The sequence below is a fragment of the Chamaea fasciata genome, unplaced genomic scaffold (genome assembly GCF_029207755.1).
Source record: "Chamaea fasciata isolate MVZ Bird 193981 ecotype frontalis unplaced genomic scaffold, bChaFas1.0.hap1 SCAF_3, whole genome shotgun sequence".
NCBI lineage: Eukaryota > Metazoa > Chordata > Aves > Passeriformes > Sylviidae > Chamaea > Chamaea fasciata.
Genome location: NW_027094088.1, coordinates 62,240,541 through 62,268,290, shown reverse-complemented (window position 1 = coordinate 62,268,290; position 27,750 = coordinate 62,240,541). Strand labels below are relative to the sequence as shown.

General features: G+C 36.2%; 1 protein-coding gene across 4 annotated transcripts in view; it reads left to right on the top strand.

Moving 5' to 3' along the window:
- The window catches only part of NKAIN2 (sodium/potassium transporting ATPase interacting 2), a 532,323-nt gene that overhangs the window by 438,079 nt on the left and 66,494 nt on the right, over positions 1-27,750 (top strand). For all 4 annotated transcript variants that reach the window (XM_066179268.1, XM_066179266.1, XM_066179267.1 and 1 more), the window contains one exon: positions 16,976-17,176. In XM_066179268.1, coding sequence (XP_066035365.1) covers positions 16,976-17,176 — 201 coding nt within the window. The remainder of the gene's footprint in view (positions 1-16,975; positions 17,177-27,750) is intronic.

Sequence of the window (27,750 nt, the reverse complement as noted above, 5' to 3'; positions counted from 1 at the left end):
AATATCAGGGAGTTTGCTAATAAGTATATTCAGTAAGTTTTATACTTTTCCTGCATCCCAAACTAAGGAAACAGGTTCATTATCTTGCTAGATTAATTAAAAATAGGCTTCTAACTCTGAGATCAGATAAATAAAGATAGCTTTGAATGTGTTTTGCCAACAATAATACAATAAGAAAAACTTTTTGCATGTTTCATACTGTTCATATTTTTCTATCTGTTTTAAAGACTTCATATAATGAATGAAAATGTTTCAAATATGCTCTTGATGAAGAAAAATATTGTAAAGTTTTTATTTAAGGCAAATGAATATACATTGCTCTGTATTACTCAGAGGAATATTACACCTCTAAGAAAGTACTAGCAGAATTTCACTAGAAAATACAAAATATGATTGTTCAATTCATCATTCAGTGGTAATAGCAGAAACTCCATTACACAGAATTATTTCCAGAGATCCTGTGAAAGTGTTCATGACTACTGAGCAAACACTGTCACTAAAGACTGATTTAGAGAGTTGCATTATTGAACAGAACATGACTTGCACACAGAACAGGAAGCATAAACTTTAATCTGCTTGTTATCAGGGGGATATATCACGTTAGTCTAATGATTAATATCTAATTTGAAGTGAGTAGTAGCTGATATTTCCAAAGCATATGAACTCTGTGCAGGGATCAAGAACCACAGAATCTAATAAAATCATTGGTATGTTACATGAATATAGGCTGGTAGTTACAGCTGGTAACAAAGGAAGTTGAAACTGGAGTTATTCAGAATAAAGGCAACAACTGGTATGATAGCAGATAAGAAGTGGAATAGTACTGAGTAGGAAATTAGGACTTAGTTACAGATACCTTCATCTGAAATTTGAAAACAGGAAAATAACTTTCAGGTTCATACAAAGAAAGCTGAACTTCTACAAATGGTTACCTGTCTCACTTAGCACAGACTAAATTAATTACAGGTTTGCTCACCTTTGAAAAATCTAGACAGTATCAAGGACAATTTAATTTGTGGGCAGATTTAAATTTAAAGATCCAAAATCAAGTGATATCATATTTTAATATTCTGAAAAATACGTGAACCAGATATGCTCCATGATACTACAAGCTATTTCTGATCCCAGCATTTTTCATTTGAGTAGCTTTTTTTTTCTCTGTCTGAGACTTTTAATAACTGATAATTCATGACTTCACTTTTTGTGGCAATTTAACGTTTGTGTTCAAGATAATTCTGTTCAGAAAGAAAATCCAACAAAAATCAGGTGCATTAAATTTCCATTTTGTCTCCTTTTGTTCAGTCTGTAGTTTCAGTTTGTAGATCAATTCCTCTTTAAAGAATTAGGTAAAAGTTAAAAAGTTATCTAAAAAGTTATCTGCCTGTTGGGGTTTTTTGGGGTGGTTTTTTGTTTGTTTGTTTGTTTTTGTTTGTTTGGGGTGTTTTGGCAGTTTTATGAACTCTGTGGTGCCAAAAAAAAATTCCAAAGAAAGTTTTGATATTATTATGCACACCCCATCTCTTGTCTTCTTTCCAGTTTTGGGGTGAGATATAAGATACCTATCAAAGTACTTGGTGTTCCAGTGGTGAAGTTTTGTAGTTTGGATATTTGATCCAAAGTGGTACACTCATGGCAAAATTATGGCAGAATCCTGGGAACTGCCTACAGCATTGCTACAGGTCCTGGAGGTCACAGACACCCGTAAATCGACTATTTAGTTAATCAATTCAGCAATCAATTTTCTAGTTTTGCTGACTCCGAGGAACTTCGTTTAGAGTCCTCAAATTTCTCAATGCTGTTGAGTTCATAGCTGTTTGAGGCCAAGTTTCCAAAAAGTTGCAGGAATTTTGGAATCATAAAGTGAATAATCTTAATTTTCAAGTAGAACTTCAGTATTCTTCCAAAGGGAATACCACATTATATATTTAACTAAAGCAATTTTTTATTATTCATGAGAGAATTTATTTATTTATTTATTTATTTATTTATTTCATGAGAACTTATCAAATGCTTGCTCTAATACCACATATTTCTGGCCTTTTTAGCACATCTATCTGCAGAAAACATGCAGCTTGATCACAGGTTTTATATATATACACACATATAGTTATTCATGTTTAATCTGATTTCTTTGTACTACAGAATATCCATACTTCTGGTTTTATTTCTAAAGTATATGGAGTTGAATTGAATGCAGATATGTAGCGTTAGATTAGTATCTTGAGCAGCTCTAAAGCCAAAGGACTGTAAGGCATGATTCATTTACTTCATACTGAAGAAAACCTCCACACCTTTTGAGATTGCTCATACCCTCACAGTGCCTTTTCAGCTCCATTGCTCCATAGGCAACTAGCTCAGAAGTAGACAGCAAAAGCTAGGGAAATGCATTCCAGCTTTTACAGGTCATACTCTGTTTCAACAGTTCCACTGCATGGACTGTGCAATATTATATGAATTATCCTGTCAAAGCTGGGAACCTAAGAAATAAGAACATTTTTGTAGTCATCCCCTTAAAATTACTTCTATAAACAAGGTTCCTTTTTCTTTCATTAGAACTGCTCATATCTCTCAGAAAGCTCCAGGGAAAAGTCTTATATTTAAATTCCGTTATGTTTATGCTTTATATGTTGGGTCCTTCCAATTATTATATTAAATATATCAAATCTCAGTGGGATGAGTGGTGATAAGTGTTACATATTTATAAATATTATGTATTCCCAGAACCCTGTTTTGGGTTATTAGAATCATAGATTCACACTGATGAATGGCTCAGTAGGTCAATTAGCCCATGTCATCAGCCTAAATATGCATGAATACCTGACAGAACTTAGTCTATTTTGTTCTTAGAAGCTGGTAACAGTAGATCACACTGACTCCCCAGTAGCTCTCTCCAATGCTTTCCTCTCCCTTGGCTTCAGAAACTTTCTTCCCCACTATCTAATTTGTATCTTCTTTGCAGTGTCTTTGCAATGCAGAGTTCCTGGGCCAGTGGTGTTGTACCTCCATTACAGGCAGGGAAGGAAGTTACTCACTTCATTCCCACAACCAGTCATGCTCCTAGGCTTCTGAGCCAGGAAACCCCAAGTCCTTCTAATCTTTTGTCACATTTCCAACATCTGCTCATTCTAGTCCACAGTTTTTCTTGAAGTCTCTTGAATTGAAGCCCTACCAGTACTAGAGAGAGTTTGTGCTGTGATAACTGTCCCCTTCCTTGTGAGAGGGCAACATCAGGAATTTTGGAATCATATGGAATCATAACACCCATGCTGTGTTTGTATGTTTAGTTATTTTGACACAAATGTACTTTTCAACTTGTCTTTGCTGAGTAGCACTTTGCAGGGCAAATTCAAGCTTTCTCAAGATGATTTTGAATGCCAGTCCTTTCCTCAAATGTTCTTGCAATCTCTCCGTATCATATAGTAACAATGCTTTCCCCTTTTCAGTCATTCACATAAATAATTAAAATATATCAGCACTGGACTCAGAACAGATCACAGCATAGCATCATTTTATATTTCTTTCCAGTATTAACTACTGAATTTTCCTCTGGACATAATTTCCCTTTTTTTGAAGAATATCTATTGGGTAGGTCAGAATAAAAATTGTTTAGACAATTAGTTTCATATGACATTCACGTGTCATTCAGTGTGATAAGGAATCACAGGATATTTATCAAAATCAGCAGAAAAATCATACCCAGAATGAAAAAATACCCATATCAACACCAACAAGGAAAGATATATTCATGGGTCGAGATATATAGAAGACATAGTAATGGCTTGGGAAGTGTTTATCTGAATGTCTGGTCTCAGTGTAACAAATTTAATCACACATGCTGTGAAAGCTCCATTAATTTAATGGAATTATTTCCAGTACTATATATATATACATATATATATATATATATATATATATATATATATAATTCTGAAGTTATCTTGGATTAAGTTGTAAGTCTCTCCAGGTTAAAAGACTGAAAAATATATGAGGGCTAATGATGAAGTTTTACAGGATACTGTGCGCTCAGCCCAGGTGATAAAAAATTGTGTGTAATTAATAATCTATTGTAGTGCTGAGGTGTACTAAGGCAGAACCAAGGAGTTTGTCATTTCCTAACATTTGAGGACTTAACCATGTAATCATTATTTTCATTCTTAACTCTGCCATTCATTTTTGAGATTAGGTATTTTTTTTTATTTAAGAGAGGTATGCCTTTAACGTAATAATACTTTATAGATTCACCTTTCAGATTAAATTAAAGCATTTATTTTAGATTTGAAGCATATTGGACTTTACTGCTGCATTCCTTGGGCAAATTCAACTCCCAGCGAAGTCAGAATTGCAGTAATGCACATTGTAGAAAACTGCTGTGATCCTGGGAATTCAGAGAAACATTAATACTTCCAATGCTTTTCTTCAGGAAAGAAAAAAAATCTCTGATGTTTATGAAAAAACTATGTGTCTTTGTGTAAACAAAAGACCCCTCTCATAAGTATTTTATGAGAGTTTTACTCCTAAGAAAAAGACAAAGCACATGTGGTGTATTGCTGGCATTTCACAGTGAAGTGATTCTATAGATTCTGAAAAAATGAATTATTTATTGAAGTTTATATATTTTTCTATTGGGCAGACATAGAGTTCCTTGAAAATATTTTTACCCAGTCTAAATTTATTAAATCAGATATGCTATGTTTATTCCTTGACTAAAAAAAATGAACTCTGCTTCTTTGAATTCACAGCATTTTTCTCTATTCCTAAGCACCAGGAAATCAAAGAGCTCTTTGTATCACTCTTCTGCCTGCGATTGTTCTATTGTGTGTACCAGATTTCCAATTCTAAGTAATAAAAGCATCGATCTTCTAACATCTTGACAGTGGAGTTCGTCTAATTCTGCATTAGCACTAAACACAAACAAAAAAATCAGTATAAGCAGCCCCAAGAGACCCTTCAACCAGATTTCCCCATTTCCCTGGGCTAAATCAGCTCCTCAAAACTCAATTTAAGAAACTGACATAGACATTACAGTTAGAATGGTAAATCTACTCCCCATCAGTTTCCTAAATAAAGTTTTCAATCACTGGTTTGGTCTACATAGAGCTCTGTTCTAGGTACTCCTCTCAAGCTATGCTTATTAAAGATCATTGCTCCTAGTGTTTCATCTAAATCCTGGCTGGAAATTGGAGGGTCTTTGAGTACAGAGCTGGATACTGAGAAGATTTTCTTAAGTAAATTTTAGCTAGCCAGAAGGAAATGCTTGCAAGTAAAATATGAACACTGAAGAACTGAGAGATGATTCAGAAGGAATGGAGGCAAGCAACAGAAAATATTTTGAAATAAACTTTTTGAAATATATTTTTACACGGTTTCATTTTTTTACTCCCAAATATTGTGCTTTCACTACTACCATGGTGCCTAGTATGTTACAGTAGGATTTTGAAGGATACCCTATAGATATTAATTCTTCAGGAAGACATTCCATTCTGTAACTGGGGGACTGGGATTTTTCGTTGGAATCATGAAATTATTTAGGTTGGAAGGTCACCTTGTGTAATGCTCTTCTCAAAGGAAGGCCATTTAATGACATTGTTCAGGTGCTTCTTTGGTCAAATTTTGGATATTGCCAAGGATGGAGTTTTTACTTCAGTTCTGGGCCCTCATTCTAGTCTTTGGAAACTCTCATGGTTTAAAAAAATATTAAAAAATAATTTTCTGTGATCTAGCTCATGTTTGTTGTCTCCTGTCATTCTGCTGTGGACCTCTGAGAGGATGCTGCCTCTGCCTTCCCTCAGCTCTCCCTTTTGGTGGTTATGGGCAGTAGTAGCATCCTCACAAGCCTTCAGCTATTAATGCAGAACTGGCCTCACTCCTTTCCCCTCTCCTCGAACATCCTGTGCTCTAGTCCATAACCAGCTTAGAAGCCTTTGCTGGGTTGGCTCCACTCCATGTGTGTCTCTCTCTGGGAGAGGGAGAAGGCCAGAACGGGACCAGCCCTGCGGAGGTTTTCTCACCACTGCTGAGCAGAGATGAAGAACCACATTCCTCAGCCTGCTGGTGACACTGCCCCAACAAAGCCCAGTATTCTTTACTCACCAGCTCTCCCAGGTTCCTTTCTGCAGAGCTGCTGCCCTGCCAGTCAGTGTCCAGAGAAGAGCTCCATTTTCACTGAAAAGGGAGCAAACTACTGACAGTCCTGTCTGAGGGCAGAGCCAGAGACGCCTCACATTCAGTCAAACACTCTTGGGCACTCAGTGTAAATTTTAACTGAAAGCCAATCTTCCCTTTTCCACAGCCCTGAGAGATGGAGCAAAGCATCCAAACATAACTTCAGCAACAGTGTAGCTGACAGATGACATGAACTATCAGTGAACTGTCATTATAACATAGCTGATCTCGGAATTAATTTCTAAGGATGCCTGCCAGGTACTAGATTCTGCTCTTCAATTAACAGTTTGCTGTGTTGTCTTTTCTAAAATATTTCTGATACATTTGTTTAACATGTGAAGTAAAAAGCAGTTTGATTAGATTTTTATTAGTCCATATAATTTCTCTTTATATAAAAGTTTCTACAAGACCACCCTGGAAAATACAAGATCAAACAGCATTTGCTTTGTCAATAAATAACATAGTTATCTGTTAACCACTGTATCTTTTAGAAAATACCAGATGAAAATATTTGAATCTAAGAGAAAAGAGTCTTAAATAAAAGGAAACAAAAGCTGATGTAAAGAGTTTTAGAAGAAAAGAGTGTGATATGTGGAAAATTATTTTCTACCACCTAATAACACCATCAGTTAAAAACTGTAATGCCACATGCTGAACCTGCATATTTTTTCTACATCTTATGTGTATTGTACAGGCCGGTTTATATATTGTGCAAAATGGTGCTAAAGATAATATTAGGAAAATGGATCTTTTTATTGAGGTGATTTTGCCATCTTAATTTAGGTGTTCTTGCATTATATGTAAGAACACATATATTCTTAGATATGCAAGTAGTCCTCTTAGGCTTTTTAGCAGCATTACATGCCACATAGGCAAAAGAGGGACAGGCTATTCATCTTTGGATTACTACCTAACTGGTTTAAATTGCTGCAGTTTCTTTTGCAGTATATGAGATGCTTTCCTTCCTACTAGCAAAAACATCTAGCATGGTATCATAAGATTATTCCTCAGGAGGTGCTTTTGAAAATGTAATAAACCCCAGACATTTATCCAAAGTTATGCACTGAGTCTTTTTAAATGGCTTTGAATTGTCCTTAGGAGGCTGTGGTTTACCACAGTGGTGGAATTGTCACGTCATAGCAGTAGCTCACCGGAGGAAAGGACTTGAAAATTTGCTAATGTCAGCTTGTTGGAAATTATAGTTTGTCTATTAATGTAGGTGATTAATTTTCTTTTCATCTGTTTCTATGAGACTTAATGTCAGAATAGAAATCTATGAATAGCTTATTTTTCATTTCTGATTCAAGGATTTGAACCATATCCCCTCCACTGGATATGTGGGACTGCTAACAGTTTGCAAATGCAGCCTAAGCCTAAGCACCACAAATTTGGAAAACTGTAATATTTTTCCTATGAAAATGTTGAAATACATTTTCCACAGTGTAGTTTGTTTTCTTGTTCTTTTCATTTTGAAAGCAAAAACTAGCTAAAAATGGATTTCATCCATAGTAGTCTCATTATTCAAAATTCTTTTCAATGCACAGATTAATAACAAAACAAAACATAAAACAAAACCAAACCGAAAAGAAAACAACAACAATAACAAAAAACAACAAACTCACAAATACACAAAAAAAATCCCACTGAAAAAGAATTATCAGCTCTAGGACAGAAGCAACTGTGTACTTTGTTTCTTAAAATTAATTATAATAATTTTCAAACACAGGAAGGAGCCAATGTACAAAACATCCATACTTCACTCTGTGTTCAAGACAAGTTAGATCTTATTATTTCTGTACTTAAATTATAGTATTGGATAGTAAAATTAGTTTTAATAAAACTAATCTGTGGTCCATGTTGAGTGACATGATATCACACCACTAAAAGAGAGAGCAATTTCACCTACTGCTAAATTAATTAGTTCATGTAAAGTGAAAAGAGATTTCACTATGATTAAATCTGATATAGTCTTAGGTATTCTAATAATAACCATCATCCCATACAATGACATGAATAAACACTTTATGAACTAAAGTTTATCAGAGTAGTATAACATGCTCCTATGACAGATATCTTATCATTAAAAAAATCAAATAGAATTTTTAAGACAGGAACTGAAGGTGGTTTTTAAAGTCTGTAGGGTAGGGATAGCTCAGGCAAAAGTAGCTCTTGCAATATACACAAGCATTGAAAACTGACAGAGCTTTTCCCATTTCGTCTGATGGATTTCAGGTGTACAATTCCTTAAAACTGGTGAAAGTCATACAGAGGAGTTAAGTGTGTTAAACTGGTGGTCAGAAACCTTATATATTCAGCAGTGTTGCAATACAGACTCTTACATGCAGGTTTAGTGCACACCTTGCTGGGCACATATCAGTGTTTCTTCAGAGATCTGACTCTTCTTTTATTGGCCCAAATTTTCAAAGTACACAAATGTTGCACAGCTTCAGATCTGAGTGTAATACTGTGGATGATGACATCTGCCAGTCTGGTCAGTAGTGGAATAAGTTATAGTGAAAAAGCCTGAAGTAGTTGATGCTGTACAGTTATTCCACGTTGTTTCCTGAACAGCGCCCAAGGGCTGTGGAGAGAGCCCACACTACCCCTTCTGTGCTTCCTGAGAAACACTCTGCGGCTCGTGTGCTGCTCAACATCTTATCTAGGTTTCTAAACAAGCTTTTCAAAGTCTTTCAGGTATACTTATTACTTTGTTTCAACTGAGTCCTTCCTACTGACTCTAGAGGAATTCAAACCATTTAACTCTGGGTATTTTACTGAGCAGTGACAATGCAAGTGGGTTGTGAGAACAAGCTATGTTTTTTAAATTGATGCCTTAGCTCATTGCAACCTCCCCACAGAAGTAAATCCTTTTCAAAATATTCACTTTGGAATAGATGTGAATCAAACTCAGAAAGATGACTGCACATTCTTTTTTAGTAATTTTCTGACTTATCTAGGCTTCATTTTAGTCATTCTGAGATCCTAATGCTTATAAAATCACCACTGACTGGAAATGCTTAGGCTTTCGAGCACAATGTGCACAACATGTATTTCTCCTCAGCCTGGTATTTCATGAAGCCCACCTGTGTTACAATAATCTCAGGTTTCCTAACTGCTTTTGGGATAGCAACACCATTTTTGGGATAGAACACCATTTCTGTGGTTTTAGAACTTTGTCCAAAGTCTTCTTACTGTTTCCTGAACACACTACAGGCGTTAGATAATTATTTACATTTTAAAAGATAATTAAAAAAATAGGAAACAGAAAATATGAATTTATCACTCTACACATACATATTGTTTTACAGTACCTAACACTAAATAATAACCAACACTAGGGGACACTGTACAAACTGCATCAGCTGGAATGTCTTCCTGCATACATTCTATAAACTTTCTGGTAAGTTCTACATGATACACTTCTCCATCCTTCCTTACTAAATGTTGAACCGTACTAAAATTTTTCCTTGGACAGAGATGATCAAGCAAAGTATTTTTGAGATGGTTTGGTAACTTGGTAAACCATTTATTCTAAAAAGAAAAGAATTTTAAGGATATTCATTTCATGCTGCAGTTTGGATCAAGGCCTAGACCTTCCTGTGTTCAGCCTTCAGAATGGTGAGCCCAGCTCACTGGAAGCTTTGCATAGTCTTTTGGATATAATCCAAGTACTAGATGTCTTTGGGATGGCTAAAGATTTTTTGGTGTTTATATATTTTTCATATACTTGTAGCTTTGTAGACTGTTAATACGTACTTAAATAGCTTGTAGTAATTTTCCTGCCCTTTCTGTCACATTTTAGAACAATAAGCTAACCCTTTCTAAGACATTCCTGAAATTCTGTTCAGTAGTATTCTCAAGAAGACAAATTCTAACGAGGACACTCTATTTTGCACCAGAACTTAGAGGACACAAGAAAAAGAGCAAAGAAGCCCCTGGAACAACTCCAAGGGGACAGCACAAGGGTGGGGCAACTACTCAGTTATTGGATGTACCTGCTAGGTATACTAGTTAATTAACCTTATAAAATTTGTAGTAAATAAATCATATGCATGTGCAGAGCCATACTTGTGCACCTGAAAGCTTGCATTTAAGATTTGCTTTTCACGTTATCCCTCTTAATATTGTTTGGAATATTTTGTCTTTTCTTCTAGGCAACATTTGTGCTTAGAGGGGTTTTATTTAGAATTAAGAGGTTACGTATATTTGTGTCTGAAAATTCTAAGCACTATTGATCTGTGTATTTGTCTGGGTAAACCAAGACAAGAGACATACTTCCTTTACTGTTTAAAAATAAAGGGAAAAAAACCAGTCCCAAGAGAATAATTAACTAAATGTCTTAAAAAGCATTATGCCTGACTCATAAAAAACTGGTACTAAAAAATTGTGAAAGCAGTATAGTCATGTATTTTCAGCTTAGTATTAATAACCAGGATTTGGAAACCTATCAGAACATTCACTTCAGAAAAAGACCCTTACTGATTTTAGTTCAATTGTAAAATTCTTTGCTAGTTTTGTTTCATGGGACACAGGGGAGATCTGGTAATCCCAGGGACAGAACAATGTAGATCACCTGGCAAACTGTCCACTGTACACTCACATGATCACAGCTTGGATATAAAATATCTTTGTCAGAGAATGGCAATTTTTCAAAACAATGTATTTTATTTAACTCAATTTCCTTAAACAAATTTTCCCAATTCCAGAATGATATCCTTGATTACTGCACAGTGTGAAATAAATAAGACTCGACAGTTAGCTACAACTGTGGGATGTGAGTGCCTCTAGTTAGCTTTCCATTTTAGCGTGTTTTATCACTGCACAAGCTTACATCCTCCAGAAAGTAATTTTCCAAGAAATTACAAAAATTATAGTTCTCAAGATCTTCACTAAATATGTACATTAGCTAAATTAAAATTTCTATTTGACTGCAATTTCCTAGTCTTCATGATAAATGACATTGAGCTACTGTGAAGGGCTAAATTCTCATATTCTGTACAAGAAAAAATTCAGTGGATCTTAGTCCAGAACATTCTAAAAATATTCACTTTAAATATGAAAAAACATTCATGGAAGAATAATATTCGTGGAGCAGTAAGAATCATGTTAACCTTGAAATATAAACTGAATTTTCTACTTTCTTTTTATGATATTTTAATTGAAGAAATAAATAGATTAAAAAATTTTGATGAATTATGTTAATAAAAAATTAGTTCAGTTGATGCCACTGAACTAATTAAATTAATATTCTGGAGCCTAGAAGGTGTCTTTCTTTTTTTTTTTTTTTTTCAATGAGTAGAAACAGAGCAGAGTAAAATTTTTAGGGTTTTCAGTGTACATATTTAACTACTAAAAAAATATGAATAATTAAATTAATAAACCATTAATTGTAGCTTTAATAATTTCAGAAGACAATTGACAGATATGATAGAATAATAATTGACAATGTCAAGCCCTGTATAGCCGTGCCTATGCTTTTTGAGGATTATTTATAATATTTTATTAATATAATATTCTAGTTTAATTTTAGAGAAGAAAATCAGGACATCTGAGTCATCTCTTTCGTGCTGGTAACTTTATAATTAAATCCTTTGGAAGTATAATGGCACACCAGAAAAAACTTAAAATACAATTGTCACATTTGTAACAGAATACTGATAAAAGCTATCAAGGGGACAATTTTTGCCAGTTTTCATTGATGAACTTCAGAAGTATATCAGTTGGGTAGAGTCAAACTGGTTAAACCTTATCTGATTAATGACACATAGGTAAATCAGATTCTATAACCAATTTTCAATTATTCTGGTACAAAATGGTTTTACAAAAGGAAATTAAAGAAGAGAATTCCAGGTTACTGAAAAAAAACTTCAAATGAAAGGGAAAACATCACACACATACAAAAACTGGGGAAGCAAAAATCCAGTTCAGATGCAACAAAATAGAAAAATTTATCTTTAAATATCCATTTTCCTTACACAATTATACAATTATTTTCTACATATCAATTTAATATTAAAAAACAAAATGAACAAACAAACAAAAAAAGAGAAAAAAAACCCCACAGCTGACAATCTCTATTTTAGTTCTTCTGTGAGGAGACATTTTTTCTTTAGACAGAAAAAAGTCTGCTTGCATGAGAAAATGGTACTGCCTGGTAGGAGTTAGTTTTAGTGGGAAAGTGAGATAACGGAAGAAAAAAAAATGCCTGTAGAGGCCTCTGTGCATCCTAGGCATCCAGAACTACAAATGCTTGCAGACCATGATCTTTTATCACTGAAACTTGGTGTGATTATTCACTCTCCAAGCAGCCTGTTCTTGCTAGTTTGAGTTTGATAAATGAAACAAGTGACTACATGGTTATATTTGACAAAAGATGTACAGAACCCTAGCAGGTTTGCACATATTTCAGCAATTCCTAATTAGAAAAATAGAAGAAATCATTTGACACAGCAAGTCACAACCATTGAAATCAGTACAATTCAATTTCCCCGAGTCTGCAAGATCTCCTAGACTTTCAAGGAGAATCACCCTGCACCACTCCTACCTCTTTTTTCTTCTGGAACTATATGGAATTAGCTTCTCAGAGGTGCAACCAACAAAAATCATTGAAACAGTAATATATTGTGATTTCTGCAAGGGGACAGTGCACTTACTAATATGTTCTAGTACTAATACAATACACAAAGAGCTGTCTTCCTTCTAAGTACTGCTGTCCTCCTGCTGTGTCTGACTACAAAGAAGCTTTTATTCTTTTTCTGGCAGCTTTTACAAAGCTTTATGTTGCCATGTTCTGTCATCAGCTGTCCTCAGCCAGAAAATCATATGTACTGTGCAGCTGACCCCCGAAGAAGTTGCCATCTACTGTATTAAAGATAGGCACAAAACCATCAGAGCTCAAAATTTTTTTACCAACTAAGCTGAAATAAAATTACAGATGTAATTTGAAGATGTCTCATATCCTAATCTCAGAAATCTGAGTCTCTGAGACCTCCAAACTTGAAGATTTGTCTAATCTAGCAGTATTTTTCCTGACCACTACAAATATCAACTTATCTTCAGAATGTCAGCAAAGACATCCTACAAAATGTTTTCCTTTGTTTTTTTTTCTTGATGAGTATCAAAATCTACTTTAATGCACCAATTTTCACTAAAAAGCTTTACAAATACCAGCAGAATTTACAAAAGCAGAACAGTGATTGGCAATAAAGCCCTTACAGATGTATTTCTATGTCCACAAAGGAAGCAGCTGTTTGTTGAATTTAGGATAATGAAATCTTCCTTGACATACAGACTTTGAACAACAACATATTGGCTTGCCTAATGTGTATCAACAATTCTTGTATGTTTTCATAGCTTCAAGGCTTATCAGTCCATTTCTCTGCAGTTCCCTGAACAAAGTTTGAGCCACAGATGTTGGAAGGGAAACAGACGGCAAATACACTAGAGAGCATAATAAATCCCCAGCTTCCAGTGTAGACTTTGTCTATGTCCACTAAAACTGTATTCAAACAGTGAACAAAGTAAATAGCAAGCAGAGTTTGTCCAAAAAATAGGTCTAAATGCTGTCAGTAGAAGAGATGTTAATGATAGCTGCTACATCATCCCCTTCTTGGCTTCCACAGTTCTACATGGGGATTCAAGTCCATGTTTTCTCACTAAGGGAAACTTTTTCATAAACTGGGTGACCTTCAGTACTGAGCAACAGGAACTGCTCTGCTAATATGGTTGCAGGAAAGGGGACATGGCTTGAAGGTTATAGGCAAGTTCAAAGCATATAACAATTTATTTCTGAGATTTAACAGTGCAGCAGCTTTGTAGTTAATGGGCGCCTTCTATGCTTATTCTGATCCCAGATATTTTGGGGATAGAAATTTGCAAGATCTGACTTACATGTTGACTTCTCAAGATTTCGTTTTGTTGTCATCCTTAATCCATCGAAGTTGGACTTGAAATATGAATGGTGTCTAATCTTGCAGAAGCAGATTTCATGTCTTATTGTTTTGCTTTCTGAAGTTGACCTTTCTTCTTAACTGGCTCGGTATCTAACAACTGCTTCTCGAAAGCCTTCTCAACAACATGATTCAAAGTTCTTTAAGATTTGAAGCTGTGACTTTCAGTAGGCTTATTATTATTATTATTATTATTATTATTATTATTATTATTATTATTATTATTATTAAGAATTAAAGAATATAACATTTCTATGCCAGGTATAAGATCTATTTTAAGACCAAAGAAAATAGAATAGTGTTTAACTGATTATTCAGAGAAAGAAATCTTATATAGATCTGATAAAGGTGTATAAGTTTTTTACTGGTAAGCACTCAAAGACTATTCCTGAACAAAACAGTCCTTCTCACAACATTCAACTTAACTGCCAAAAGATTATTTGAATGCAAAGGAATTGTGTAAATATTGTAAAAAATCATCTGGGGATAAATTCAGGGATGGAAGAAATCTAGATTTTGTAAGGCTTTATTTTCATATGTAATCATAAATATTTTAATGTGTAATTATGTTTCCCATGTAACTTGGAAATTTATTTGTGCTTTTAACTAATAAAGTTTTTTGATTATTGAACCTGTGGTAAACAAAAATAGCTGCCTCTAGAGAAATCATGTTTTACCCACAGAGCCCAGGTTTGATTTTTATGTTTAGATCCTCTTGATCCATTTTCACTTTATCTGGCAGATGCATAACAAAACTCAGTTACTGCAAGCCAGTTTATCCCTTTCTTTTTCAATGAATACATTTTTCATCCCTAGTCTGCACTTTGTAAAATATACTTAGTCCATCATGACTCTTCTCAAGGTATTGCAAATGCTAAAATAGAAATAGACAATGGGTCTTATTCATTTGTGCTGCATCTCTGATAAGAGACTAGGTTTAAAATTTTCCATGGTAACTAGAATGGTTGAAATTTCTTTTGACAATAACATGATGGATTCCAGTTTTAGTAATTTAGAATAAATTTATTGCTTTAAGCAAAGTTACTCCAAAGATATCCATTCTTCAACTTCTTACACCAAGTGAGAAGGCCAGTGTTCTACTTGAGGGGCTGTAGCAGCCCTGCCTTCAGAAAGAAAAATAATCTTCTGGCCTGGATCAAAGGTAAAATTCCCATTTCCAAGAAACACGTGGCCGACACTTTCCAGTGCCTATGGCTTTAGTAGGGAAGGATCCAGAGAAAAGAGATGGGTTTTGGGGATGAAGACTTACAGCCATACATCAATACATCTATTTGGGCACAATTTGCATAGTTCATAGAAATTTTTGCCGTAGCTTTGATCAAAACTAACAAATGCTTGCAGTTAGTTGCATGATTAAATTCATATGAGACATTTTAAATTTTCTCATACAGCTGGATTGGACTGTTGTGGGAATGAAGGGTAATTATTCATTGCAAACATATTTAAGGTCCTTCCTGCCATCTGATAGCTGTGTGTGCTTATGCAGAGTAGCGATTGAATTTTTTTTTAATGTAAAAATTTCCATACTTTTGGTACTAACTGAAAATTAGAGAAAAAACATTAAGCTACACTGCAGTGTCAAGTGCTATCACAGATTCATGGATATGTGACATTATCCAGAACCTCTCTGGATGGAGTTACCTCTTCATAAGTTAGTGCAAAAAGGTGAAATAAGTGAGTAGCACTGAAAAAACAGCTATTTTGAAGGGAGGGAAATGTGAATACAATTTATCTGGTACAGAATAACATTCTATTCTTTTTGGCATGGTAAGCCTAATTAAATAGTTACATTTTAAAATCTTTATAAGAATCTTAATTATTAATGACATCAACCGGCTGAAAAAAATGTAGGTTAGGTGTGGGAAGAGTTTGGCTCTGCAAAGACATTACTTAAAAGCAATTTTTTTTGCGTGACTGAGCACATGTGCACACAGACTAGATAGTGACACTTTAGAAGAGGTTACAGTTATAAATTATTTATAAAATGTTGGTAAACACTGTAGGCTATTACAGAATCCACAGAGCCCATAGTTTTGTTACAGCTATGTGTAACACCCTCAAATAATGTGCAACCTCGTATAATTTATGAAAGTAATATCTGTAGTATTGTTTATGATATATATTAATAATTTATTAATCCTTAATGAATTATTTATATATGCAATCCTAATGGAAGGCATGGCTGACTAGTTACTCCATTGCACTAGGTGTATGGGAAGTAAAGGTTGCACGCCTCTGCCCCTCCTTTTTAACTATCCCAGTAGCCTTTAGACAAGGCAACATTCACTATTTCCTTACAGGATCCTAGGAAATTAGAAATCAGAGAGAGGCATTGTAAAGAGATTTGCCTGCAAGCACATGCATAGGATCCTTTTCTTCAATCTTCTCCAATATTTCAGTAGAGCTACCATAGGTCTCCTTCACTGGGTCCATGAGAAAAAACTCCTTGCAGATGATGTGTGTATCTTAAAATGTGTGAAGTCTTGATTCTGAGGGATTCTTGTATAGTTTGGTATATCAGAACAACAAAACATAGGCCATCAACCCTTATGGTATTCACTGGAAAATGGGCAATCAACAAAAATGAGTGCTATAGTCTAGGCTGCCATGATATCTAGGAACAGATCCTGGCTTGCAGGATTATTTTTCTGCCCCAAAGCATTTCTGCCTGACAAGGTACAGCTACTTCTGCTTGCAGCAGGCAGGCTTCACTAACTTTCATGTGACAGTGCAGTTTTATTGCAGCTCTTTGCTTCTTTATGCATGCTGTGAAATCTCTTGCTGTGGCATTGGATACCAGAGTACCGTCCCCACACATTAATTCTTCTCTTGTTCTTCTGCAGGAAACAGATCTCATTCTGACCTTTAACATCTCAATGCACCGTTCTTGGTGGATGGAGAATGGGCCAGGCTGCACCGTGACCTCAGTGACCCCAGCACCAGACTGGGCACCAGAGGATCATCGTTATATCACTGTCTCGGGGTGTTTCCTTGAGTATCAGTACATAGAAGTGGCTCACAGTTCTCTTCAGATCTTCCTTGCAGTAAGTGTTTACATATAACTTCCATTCCACCACCTTTTCAGGATTTCTTCTTGTCCTTACTGGAACAGTGGATGATTGTGGCATTCATTCACAAATCCTGGCTTATTTTAGTCTAGTTTAGTTATGATGCTTGTCTTAGTTTTGTTATGACACTCAGTTGTCATTCAGTCAGTTCAAGATAGCTGCATGCAAAAATTCCCAACATACATATTTATTATTGCACTAAGAACTACTGACAAGACACACTCTGTTTTCCTGATACTGTGATATGTAAATTGTGACGTAATAGCAAGTTACAGCTATTGTTGTGAAAGCCAAATTAAATATGAAATTGAATACAAAAGACAAACCAACAGTAAAAATAGAATCACTGATCAGTTCACAGGACTAAAATCTCATCAATTTTTCTTTAACCATATTAATTAATAGACACTAGACTACAATGGAAGAGGTTTCCCTCCCCTCCCAAAAAAGTTACACTTATATGAAAATCAAAACCCAAGATCTTTAATCTTTTTTAGGAGTACAAGAATCCACTGTTGCACTGCAGAAAATTTATAAGGGATGAAAACTGTTTGCTTGGGGGAAAAAAATGTATAATGGAGCTCACAGCTATCCAAAAAGTGGGCAGCTTTTCCATCTATCTATTCCCCAGCATTTTTTATCACTCAAGCTTCACCCATGGAATTATAGCTTCATAGAATAATTTTGGTTGGAAAAGACCTCTAAGATCATCAGGCCCAATCCTTAACCCAGCACTGCCAAGTCCAACACTAAAGCCTGTACTTAAAAATGCCACATCTACACATCTTTTAAATACCTCCAGGGGAGGAGACTCGACCATTGCCCTGGGCAGCCTGTTCAAGTGCTTGACAAACCTTTAGGCGAAGATTTTTTTCCTAATATCCAACATAAAGTTTCCCTGGTGCAAGGTTGATTTCCCTTGATCTGGACGAGGATGCCACTGGCCTTCTTGACCACGTGGGCAAGAGGTCTCATGTTATTTAGTGTTGACCAGCACCTCCAGGTCCTTTTCCAATAGGCAGCTTTCCAGCTTCTGTGGCCCCAGCCTGTGGCAGTGCCTAGGGTTTTTTTGTTTTTTTTTTTTTAATTTAATGAATGATGAACAAGAAACTCAAAGTAAATGTAGTTCAAGCTCAATTCTGTTCCTGATTCAGCAAGAGTTTTTGTGTGTCTGTGTTTAGAGCTGCGTTTTTGGATAAGTTAATTCTTTTCAAGTCAGAGTAATGGTTAAAAATAAGAAGCCATTAATAATCTGCTAACTGTAGCTAACTACATCTGTGTTATATTCCCATTCATGTTACTCTAAATGTGATTATCACAGGTAAAAACATGCACAGCATAAGTATGGGTCAATTTTCCAAACCTTGTGCTGACTACTGTTTACATCACTTTCACATTTCCCACTGAGGCTATTTTTTCTAATAGAAATGCTAGTGTAAATTCACTCCCATTTTAAATGTGATTAAATGTGAAACAGAGGAATTAACTGGTAAAGCTCAGTGACGTGTAGCACAAAGAAGAGCAGATTCTATTTGTGTCAGGAAAATTAATCCACCAACACCAGAGGTTTATGTCCAAAAAGGAGACAGGGAAGTCCTGTTAGTTTATTTGAATAAAGGGAGAGGTCATGAGCATTTCCCATGGGATCTCTCAAATTGTTAGAGGACTCAGCCTCCTTTTTATCTTAATTTCCCAGCCACATTTCCTTTTCTCTTTCCCCATTGGCTGAGGTACTTGAGAGGTACAGACTTTCTGAATTGCCTAATACCTAAGACCTCCTTCTAATATATACCTCCCCCTTTTCTTTTCCTTGTGTCAATCAGTGGAATTCCTATGGAATTGCATTGTCAGTGGAGTTGGACTACATTATTTCCAGCGGTTCCTTCCTACTCTAGTAATTCTGTGAATCTGTGATTCTGTATTTCCATGGAAAAACTCCCTTATTTCCTGCTCTCCCCAATTCTTGATCATAGCTGAATCTTGATCAGTATCATAGCTGAATCTGCAAAGGTGAGATCTTAGCTTCATCACACTTTGACAGTAACAGCTATTTAAAGGTTTGCTGATACACCCAGAAAAAAATGCATCATTTTGGCCACAACTAATTCAATACTTTTGCTGGACAGAACTAACCCTTAATGTAGCCTGTGCTCACATACTCTCCACTAGACATTTCTCTCCCAGGGAAGTCTCATTTATAGAGCTCCCAAGTCTTGAGCATCTGGCCCATCCAATATGCTCTGCAAGGACCACAACTCTGCCTATCCTTATGTCTACAAATTACCAAAATGAACTGATCTAGTGATGGCATGACTCATACACCCATACACTCCAGACAATAAAATGTCCTCATGTGTTTAAAGGCTATTGATTCTTGTTGCTTGCATTAGAGAAGCTATTTCATTTTCAGGCCTACTGGGTTATCAAGGCTAGATATACTTAAATGACTCGTCTCTGGAGAGAATTATTCCAGGTAAAGAATGAGGTCAGTGGTATTAATGGGGATTTGATTTGCAACTGTTTGAGTTCATTCTGTAAAGTATTTGCAGAGTGGAGGCTGACTGAAAGTTCCTACGTCTAAGCAATAGGAAGTATAGCTGACACTTCAGCATGGGGAGGACAGTGCTTGGGAGGGACACAGTGCAGGCTATACACCACTGTTAATCTTGGCATGTATTGTCAGGGCTTAAGGTAGTCATTGGGTCTGTATAAATAAATTTGCATCCCAGCCTTTTGTCATACAGCTAAAAGAGTTATAAGCTGGCAGTTTCTCAAGTACCCCCACATATCAATGTCTAATTCTATCTGCAGAGCCTATGTACAATTTTCTTCATTTCCACAGTTCATTGAACTCTTGTCTTATAAGAGAAGGTGAAAAGATTTTCAGTTCAGACCCCGAGCTATGGTTCAGGTCAGAGGGTTCTGCTTCCAGATCTCTCACAATGTTCTTTTGAAAGCCATTTCATCTCTCTGTGCCTCATTCCAGGTGCAGAAGAGAGAGAAAAGCATGCCTAATTTTTTCATGTTCATTTCATAAGACTCTGTACCATTTGCACAAATAGAGATCTCTTGAATCTTTCAAAAAGCCCTTGAATCTGGGGGACACCCAGTACAATAAGGTCTTTGTGTGGTACAAGGAAATTATAATGTTAATTGGATTTCATATAGAAATTGAGCTCTGATTCTCTGCATCTTTCTTCTGTCTTTGTTTTACTCTTTGATTATCCATGACCTGCCCTCATTCCCACAAGTCTGTACTCGCAAAAGTCAACAAATTAAAACCCATTTGTAGATCAAAACACTGAAAATATGCAAATTAGAGATCAGCCTTGGAGATAAGTGTAACAGAATTACATATCTATTTGCCAACACAGGATTAAAAGTATTTAGTATGCTTGTCTTTTGCTTCTCACACACTCAAAAATCTATTGATTTTAGTGGAGATAAGTGCCTGAGTTATGGGAATAAGACTATTGTGAAGGCATCAGCTTAGCCAGTTTGGGTTTTAGTTATATAGCCCTCAAAAATATGAACTCTGTAATATTATTCCAGTAAAACAAGTGGAGGAAAAGCATTTCTTATGTACTGCATCTGCATTATTTATGGTAATTTACATACCAAATAAATAAAACCATAAGTAAACTGTTACATAAAGGTATTGACCATTTTCAAAGTGATCCTGTCCACTGAATTTTATGTGCTGTATATTAGTCTTAATATATTTTTGTTCCTTCCTGTATTTGTACTGGAGTATATGTTTCATGCTATCAGTGAAATTATTATTTCATGCTTCAAAATTTGTAATATGTAGTTACCTATCCATAGTATTTACGGTAAATGTATACTCTTTGGATTTCTGCAAAGTCTGCATCATGTACAATAACTTTCAAGCCCTGATATTGTCAGATTGATTTAGAACATCATGAAGCATAACTGTGTTCTTAAGATGCAATAGTACAGCTATGAAGGTAGGACGCCAGCATCAAAATCCCTGCTCTGTTGCAGACTTACCATAAGACCTTTGGCAAGATGCTTAATTCATGCTAGTTATTGTCTGTACTATACAAACAGTGGTTCTTAAATATTTCAGGAAGATGCTGCCAGGACAATTCCATTAAAAATTGAAGGTAATGTAATATTATGGAAAGGTGGTCTGTATATGTATTTAAGCACTTGGAGCAGTAGAATAGTATTTATGTTCCCTGCTTCTCTTAAGGATTAATAATTAGAATACGATAGTCTTTAAATGTTAAATTATAGCATAGCACAGGTGGCATTAAATAACTCTCATGCCCTGGTAGAGAGAGGAGTACTCAGAAATGGTGTACTTTTACAAGAATATATTTATTGAACTGTCTACCTGTGTTTTAGACATCCATGCTCAAATACGTTACTCAAACACTTAAAAGTCCTCCACATTTCTGAGGAAATATGACTGAGAAAAAAAACAGTCGCTCCCATCCAAAAGAACTAACCTTCAAAGTATAAAACAAGCCATCCAGCCCACATGGAAAGGAAAGAAGCAAAAGACAGGAACACAGAGAGGGAATACCAGTTTGAAGTTTCATTGGACCTCCTGTTTGACCATTGTCAGCTTTCCTGTAGGCATGATAAAAAAGTCTTATTAGTCAGAATGAGTAAACTTCTGAAAAAAAATTATCTGCTGGAAAACTACCCTTAAAAGCAGCGAAAGACAGTAGTGTGTGAAAGTTTGAAATTTAGGAAGTAACTGACAAGAAGCTGGTGTCTCATCAGCAGTGCACTCTCACACTGACAGGAGTGGACAGGCCAGGTGGGACAGGACACAGAGAGTCTTGCAAGAGAATGTAGTAGTTGAATTTCACTGGAAGAAACTAAGGAGAAGAAATGGAGGTTTTAAAGCAAGAGGTGGAAAATAATCTCAGCAGTGGGAATTTTCAGGAACAAGGAGAAAACATGGCACAGGAGGAGAGTCAGGATGCTCCTCAGAAGCTGAGACTCACAAAGTGAGAGATCAAGAGTTTATCAACAGGACACCAAAGCTTAAACAGAGAGTTTGTAAAGCTCCTGCATTTAGAGCAGGAAGGGAAAAGAAGCCTTCTGCAAGGGATGTGCATTTGATCTCTTTTTTATTTTCTTGTGGTTTTAATTTACTTTTATTTGGAAAGATATTGATAGGACCTGAGCAGAGAAAAAGGCTAGAAGTTCCTCCAGATACACCAGCAAATGATAAAGCAAGACTAAAAGAATTAGGCAGTAGATATATCAGCAGGACAGACTGCATGACAAGAGGAGAGGCAAAACGACAAAGGCAGGGGAGATGAGGGAAGAAGTCACAGAAATGCATGGAAAATAAAAGCCACTTAACTAATAAGGTCATTAGGAATGAGGCAAACAACAAAAGAGTATTTCTGTGTGTCCCAAAATATTCACGAGTGGAATCAAACAACACAGAGGATGGCCCTGGCTAGTCCCAGTTGAAATGCTAAAATTAAACAGGCAAGTCCCTTTGACAGGGCTGCAAAGAAACAATCTAAGAACTTGTATTGTTGTAACAGCCTTCACTGTGCTCAGATGGATAATATGCATCTTTTAAGAAGAGTTACCTATTGATGTAGCCCTCGGGTTCTCCTAATAAACCAGTATATTCCATTCCTGTGCTCAAAATATGTACAGTGTGATACGCTGGGAAAAAAAACCAAAATGCAGCAAAGCTCTTGCAAAATATCAAATGCAGCAGTAAACCTAATGCTGTATCCTTAATTTCCCAGTCCTTTTTACCCAAAGTAAAGGTCTTCAGTTGTGCAGGAAGAACATCTTGCACATAAAACCCATTCTTAGATTTTTCCTTGCTAATTTTGTTCTGCATCTGCCTTCTTACAGCAGCCTCCCCTCCTCCTACCTGCTCACACTCAAACACGTACCTTGCACATCAGCTGTCTCTTCCTGTGCTTTTGGAGTGGTGACAATATTTATACGTGAGAAAGGAGACGAGGGCTCATGTAATTAAGTTTTGACTCTTTGAACCTAATGGAGAAAAATAACATTATTTAATTAAGGCAAAGTTCTTTTCTAGGGCAATAAAATGGCTGAAAGACAATTGATTTTTAATGATATAGATTGGTACTTTAGAAAGTCTTTTTTTTCATTGTGGGACTGGGCAAAATGAGCACAGTGTGAAGAAGATAATGAATCGCTGTAAAGTGTTAACTTAATAACACTGTCTTTCCATGTTAGCAGACAAGCATCAGGTTCAGGCATCTTTGGCATTGGCTCAGAGCACAGTATATTGCTGTTTGTCTGTTTGACAATAATACTAAAGCATTTGACATTAGTATTTTGAAGGATTAGTATAAGAAATTTTTTTATGTCTATATGTATTATCAGTTATTGCTTCTATCAAACTTTACCTGCCTTTCTTCACTACTTCTTGCAGAAAACTGAATTTTACATATCAAAGCATAAACGTTTTTCATAATGAGTAGGGAGCTTTGACAGTAGAATTGTACTCATTCATTTCCCTAAAAACTTCCCATCTTAATGAGCTATGTTTATATAAAGCTAAGCTATATAGTTGTCTAAAACCAAGTTTTCTCCAACTCAGAAGAGAGAAGTCAGCTTTAAACCATCTCACCTGACCAAGGCAAACAGCATTGTCTCTGAAAGGTTCATTTCCCTGATGGAGAGAAAGACAACATCATCAGCATGAGCTGAGACTGGCAGAAACAGTTCTGCTTCTCACAGATGTTCTTTCACTAGCACAGGCAAATAGCATATGTGACTTTTTTTTTTAGCAGGGTTGGAATTATGAAAACAAAGAGCTGAACATTGGACTCATTACTTTGAGGCCTGAGGGAATTTTCCTGAGAATTTGTTTTGACCATCTCATACGTATCCCTTCACACAAGGGGCTCTGATTCTGGCTGAGCCTGTAGTGTTATGATAGAGCACTGAGATTATGGGTCCCCAGGTACAGTGCCTCATGGCCATCCTGGGGCTGTGTGATGCGGGTGGTGTTATGCTGACTGGTGTTGCTTTCTTGCTGATTTTCTTCCTCCCACAGCTGACATTTAAATTATTCCTCAGTTCTGGTATTGGCATAGTAATGTTTTTATTTCAGTGTCATCACATGAGAGCTGCATGTGAGCAGCTATACATGGGGTCAGATGACTTGAACTGGGGCCTATTTACCTAGTCTTGGTGAGCCTCTCTCTTTGAAGAGATTCTAGATAAAAGTCTAGTCCATTTGATTTTCTTGCTATACAAAGGATTTTAGACTGTAGAAAAAGCTTATTACACTTGTTTGAGATGTAGGAATAGTACTGAGAAGAACAGCAGTAATAATAAGTAGCACAAGCTTCTGTAATCATAAGTATTCCTTTACAGCATGTAGTTAAACAAAAACCAATACCTCTTCAAGCTGAAAACTCATAGTCATGTGTCAGGTTCACCAACCCCATTCCTGAGCTGATTCTCAAGGTACAATAAAAATGAGGGCTGCTCCTTGGAAATATCGAAAACCCCATCCACAGTACAGCTATACCTCAGTGTCACCATGTGTGGTATTCCTGCTGATATTACAGTACTGCCTTGTTCTGCTTTATACAAAAGTGACATTTGTCATTTTGCTTCATATTCCAAAAAAAGCCCCTCTAGTTCTGGACAAACAAGGAACTTAGTTCATGAGTTAAAGTGATTTTTGTCCTAAATATAATATAGAGAGTCATAAAACATATAGCCAACTTCCTCACTTCATTATGGAGATAAACATATTAAAAAAAAAAAAGCCAGAACTATGACTTTTTTCTCAAATTTTCAGTGCAACTTTAATGGTATACTTGAGATAGTATGCTTCATGTTTCATTTTTTTATGCTGTTAGCACAGCTTCCTGAGCAGAAGATGAACTGAGCACATAAAAGTATAGCGTTATGCAAACACAGAATGAACTGTTTTGCAGCTTTAGTCATGACTAATCTGGTCACAATACCATGGTTCTGAAAATCTGGTCTGTAAAATTCACCAAAGATAAACAATGTGAGCAGCTGTAGCTGAACCAGTATTGAAGGTACTGATCAATGATAGATTCCTGAAATTCTATAATAAACTTGAGTGCTTCTACTGGAGCTAACTACCCCACTAAAAATAATAACTATGGCTAAGGAAAATAAAAATCTAGGAAGTATTTAGATGTCCCTGATCTTTTGTGTGTGAATGATAAAATCAATTATATAACATTATGAATTTAATTAAAATTCTGCAAATTTTTCCCCATTTTCTAGCACAGACAGCACAATAAGGCTTTTGCCTTCCAGAAAAGAAAAATTAAAAGTACCTTGCTTTCATGCAACTCTATACCCTAGAAACCTTGGAATAAGTGTCTGCGCCAGGCCAGGCTAATGGGGTCAGAAAACTGCTCACAGTATTTTTGATAACTCAAGTTTCTCTTGCAATCTCAGAATCAGAGCTGATTGGGAATTTTCTGAAGGAACATGATTCTTTTGAAAAATGCATCAGCCCTGAAATGTTTTGTCTTAACATAACAGTGTCATGATCTTCATTTAAAGTGCAACCAAGTGATCTTTAACATAGTACCTGGTGTTCTAGTAGATTTTTTGGCTGGCTGCTTGGGCTCTGGATTTTCATAGTACATTTATACTTCGACAGGGCTGATCCTAAAACCTGCAGCGTAATTGTTCATAATGCTTTACTTTTTCTACAGTCTCTGTCATGCATTCAGCCCAGACCAGTATCACTGTCCCAGACTCTGTTGGGCCATGGGTACAGAGGAAGCACAAACCAAGGAACATCACTGATAGCCGTTTTGGATCTGCCCATCTTGTTCTGAGGCAGAAAAAGACCTTATTTGTGTGAACATAAGCTGTGCTATACCATTTGGCCTCTAGGTCAGAAGACAGTCTGTCGGTTCAGTTGATACTATGTCTGTATACACTCCTGTATGTTCACAATGTCGTGGCAATTGCACGCTTAGAGTCTGAGTTCCCTGGACATTCAGAAATACCAATGATATCTAGATCTCCAGATAGTGTTTGAGCCATGCTGTGGACTATGACCTTGGAGTTCAGGAAGGAAACATGAATTGAAATCCTACTACTGGGAGGGGAAAGTTTATCATATGTCTTAATTTTTGTAGTGCTTATGTAGAATACAAAACCATGTATGCAAGAAGGATCCTCTGTAGACATGCCCTAAGGATTCTTGGCTCTCTGACTTCTGAAGTGCTACAGTTCTAAGGAAAATAGAGTCTGAGATTGAAAATCGAGTCTTCTTTTGTACATTTTCTGAAATTTCCACCTGAAGCCTAGATTTCAAGTGACAGGTAATATTCATTAGTGAAAAAGTCATTGTTCCATTCAACTGAAGAAAATTCTTTCCCTTAAAATCAGAGATTGTGTGTTCTTTGCTTTTATTCTCAGTAGACATCAGCCAATTCTCACCATTTCTTTAATAGATGTTATCTTCAGCACCAGTTGGGCAGGTAGAGAGCACAGAAATGCAACTCTGATGTGTTTGGGGGGCTTTCAAGCTGTGCCTCTGAGCAGCACCTTTCACCTAATCTGCAGCACTATTGAGACATTAGTTTTGCAGTATCCAACTGCTTGAAACTGACTGGCATAAAGTGATTCATGTTTTCAAAACCATTGGAGCATTGTTTTTTTCCCAGCAGGCAGCATTCTTTTAACTCTACCTTTGAGCTTTGTAAGCCTTTATTCTGGTCTGAGCACAGTAAAGGAAATAGGATTTCTTAATGTATACAATTTAATAATGAAATGTTGTGACTTTTCCTCTGATTTGTTTTACTTCTGTATGTCCATGCTTCGTGCAAACAGACCAGTTATGTCTGCATAATCACAACCAGAGGAAAAAAAGTCATCTACAAAGCCACAGGAGCATTTGTCTTCTGGTAAAAATTGCTTCCATAGATGGGAATTCAACATCGCCATGACAGAATTTATTTTTTCTTATATGTTCACAATGATCAAGTAGTGACATCTGGAATCTACCCCAGAGGTTCAAGTCAATAAAATATTAATATCTGCCATTTCCAGGGAGAAGGCTGTAACAAGAACACGGCAGAGAATTCTCTGACGTTTTTGCAGTATTGTTTTGTCCTTAATTAGTTAACTGTTTCCTCTTCCACATACTCTTTTCCTAAAGATTAGGAAAAATAAATCTGGGACTAGGATGTGACTCCCTACCTTCCATTTAGGTAAACTGCTGTTCAGATAGCCCTGTTTTCTGGGAGTGCTCTGGGAAGTGGCTACTGACAAAGGGCTGGATCCTCAGCTCCTCCTCCCCACTCCCATGGAATAACAGCTCCGGGAGGAGCTGGACTGACTGCACATGTCTGATTCACAATTAAAACCTGGCACAGAAATCAAGGCAATGCTGGGCAGCCTCACCTGAAGTGCTCACCATTTTACCAAGAGGTTATCAAGGCTTTCCTTAGTAATTCAATTCAGTGTATTTAGTCATCACGAGCAGAGAGAACTGGAGGAAGAGAAGCACTGTCAAGACGTGCTTTAGACAACTCCATTATTCCCATTCCTCT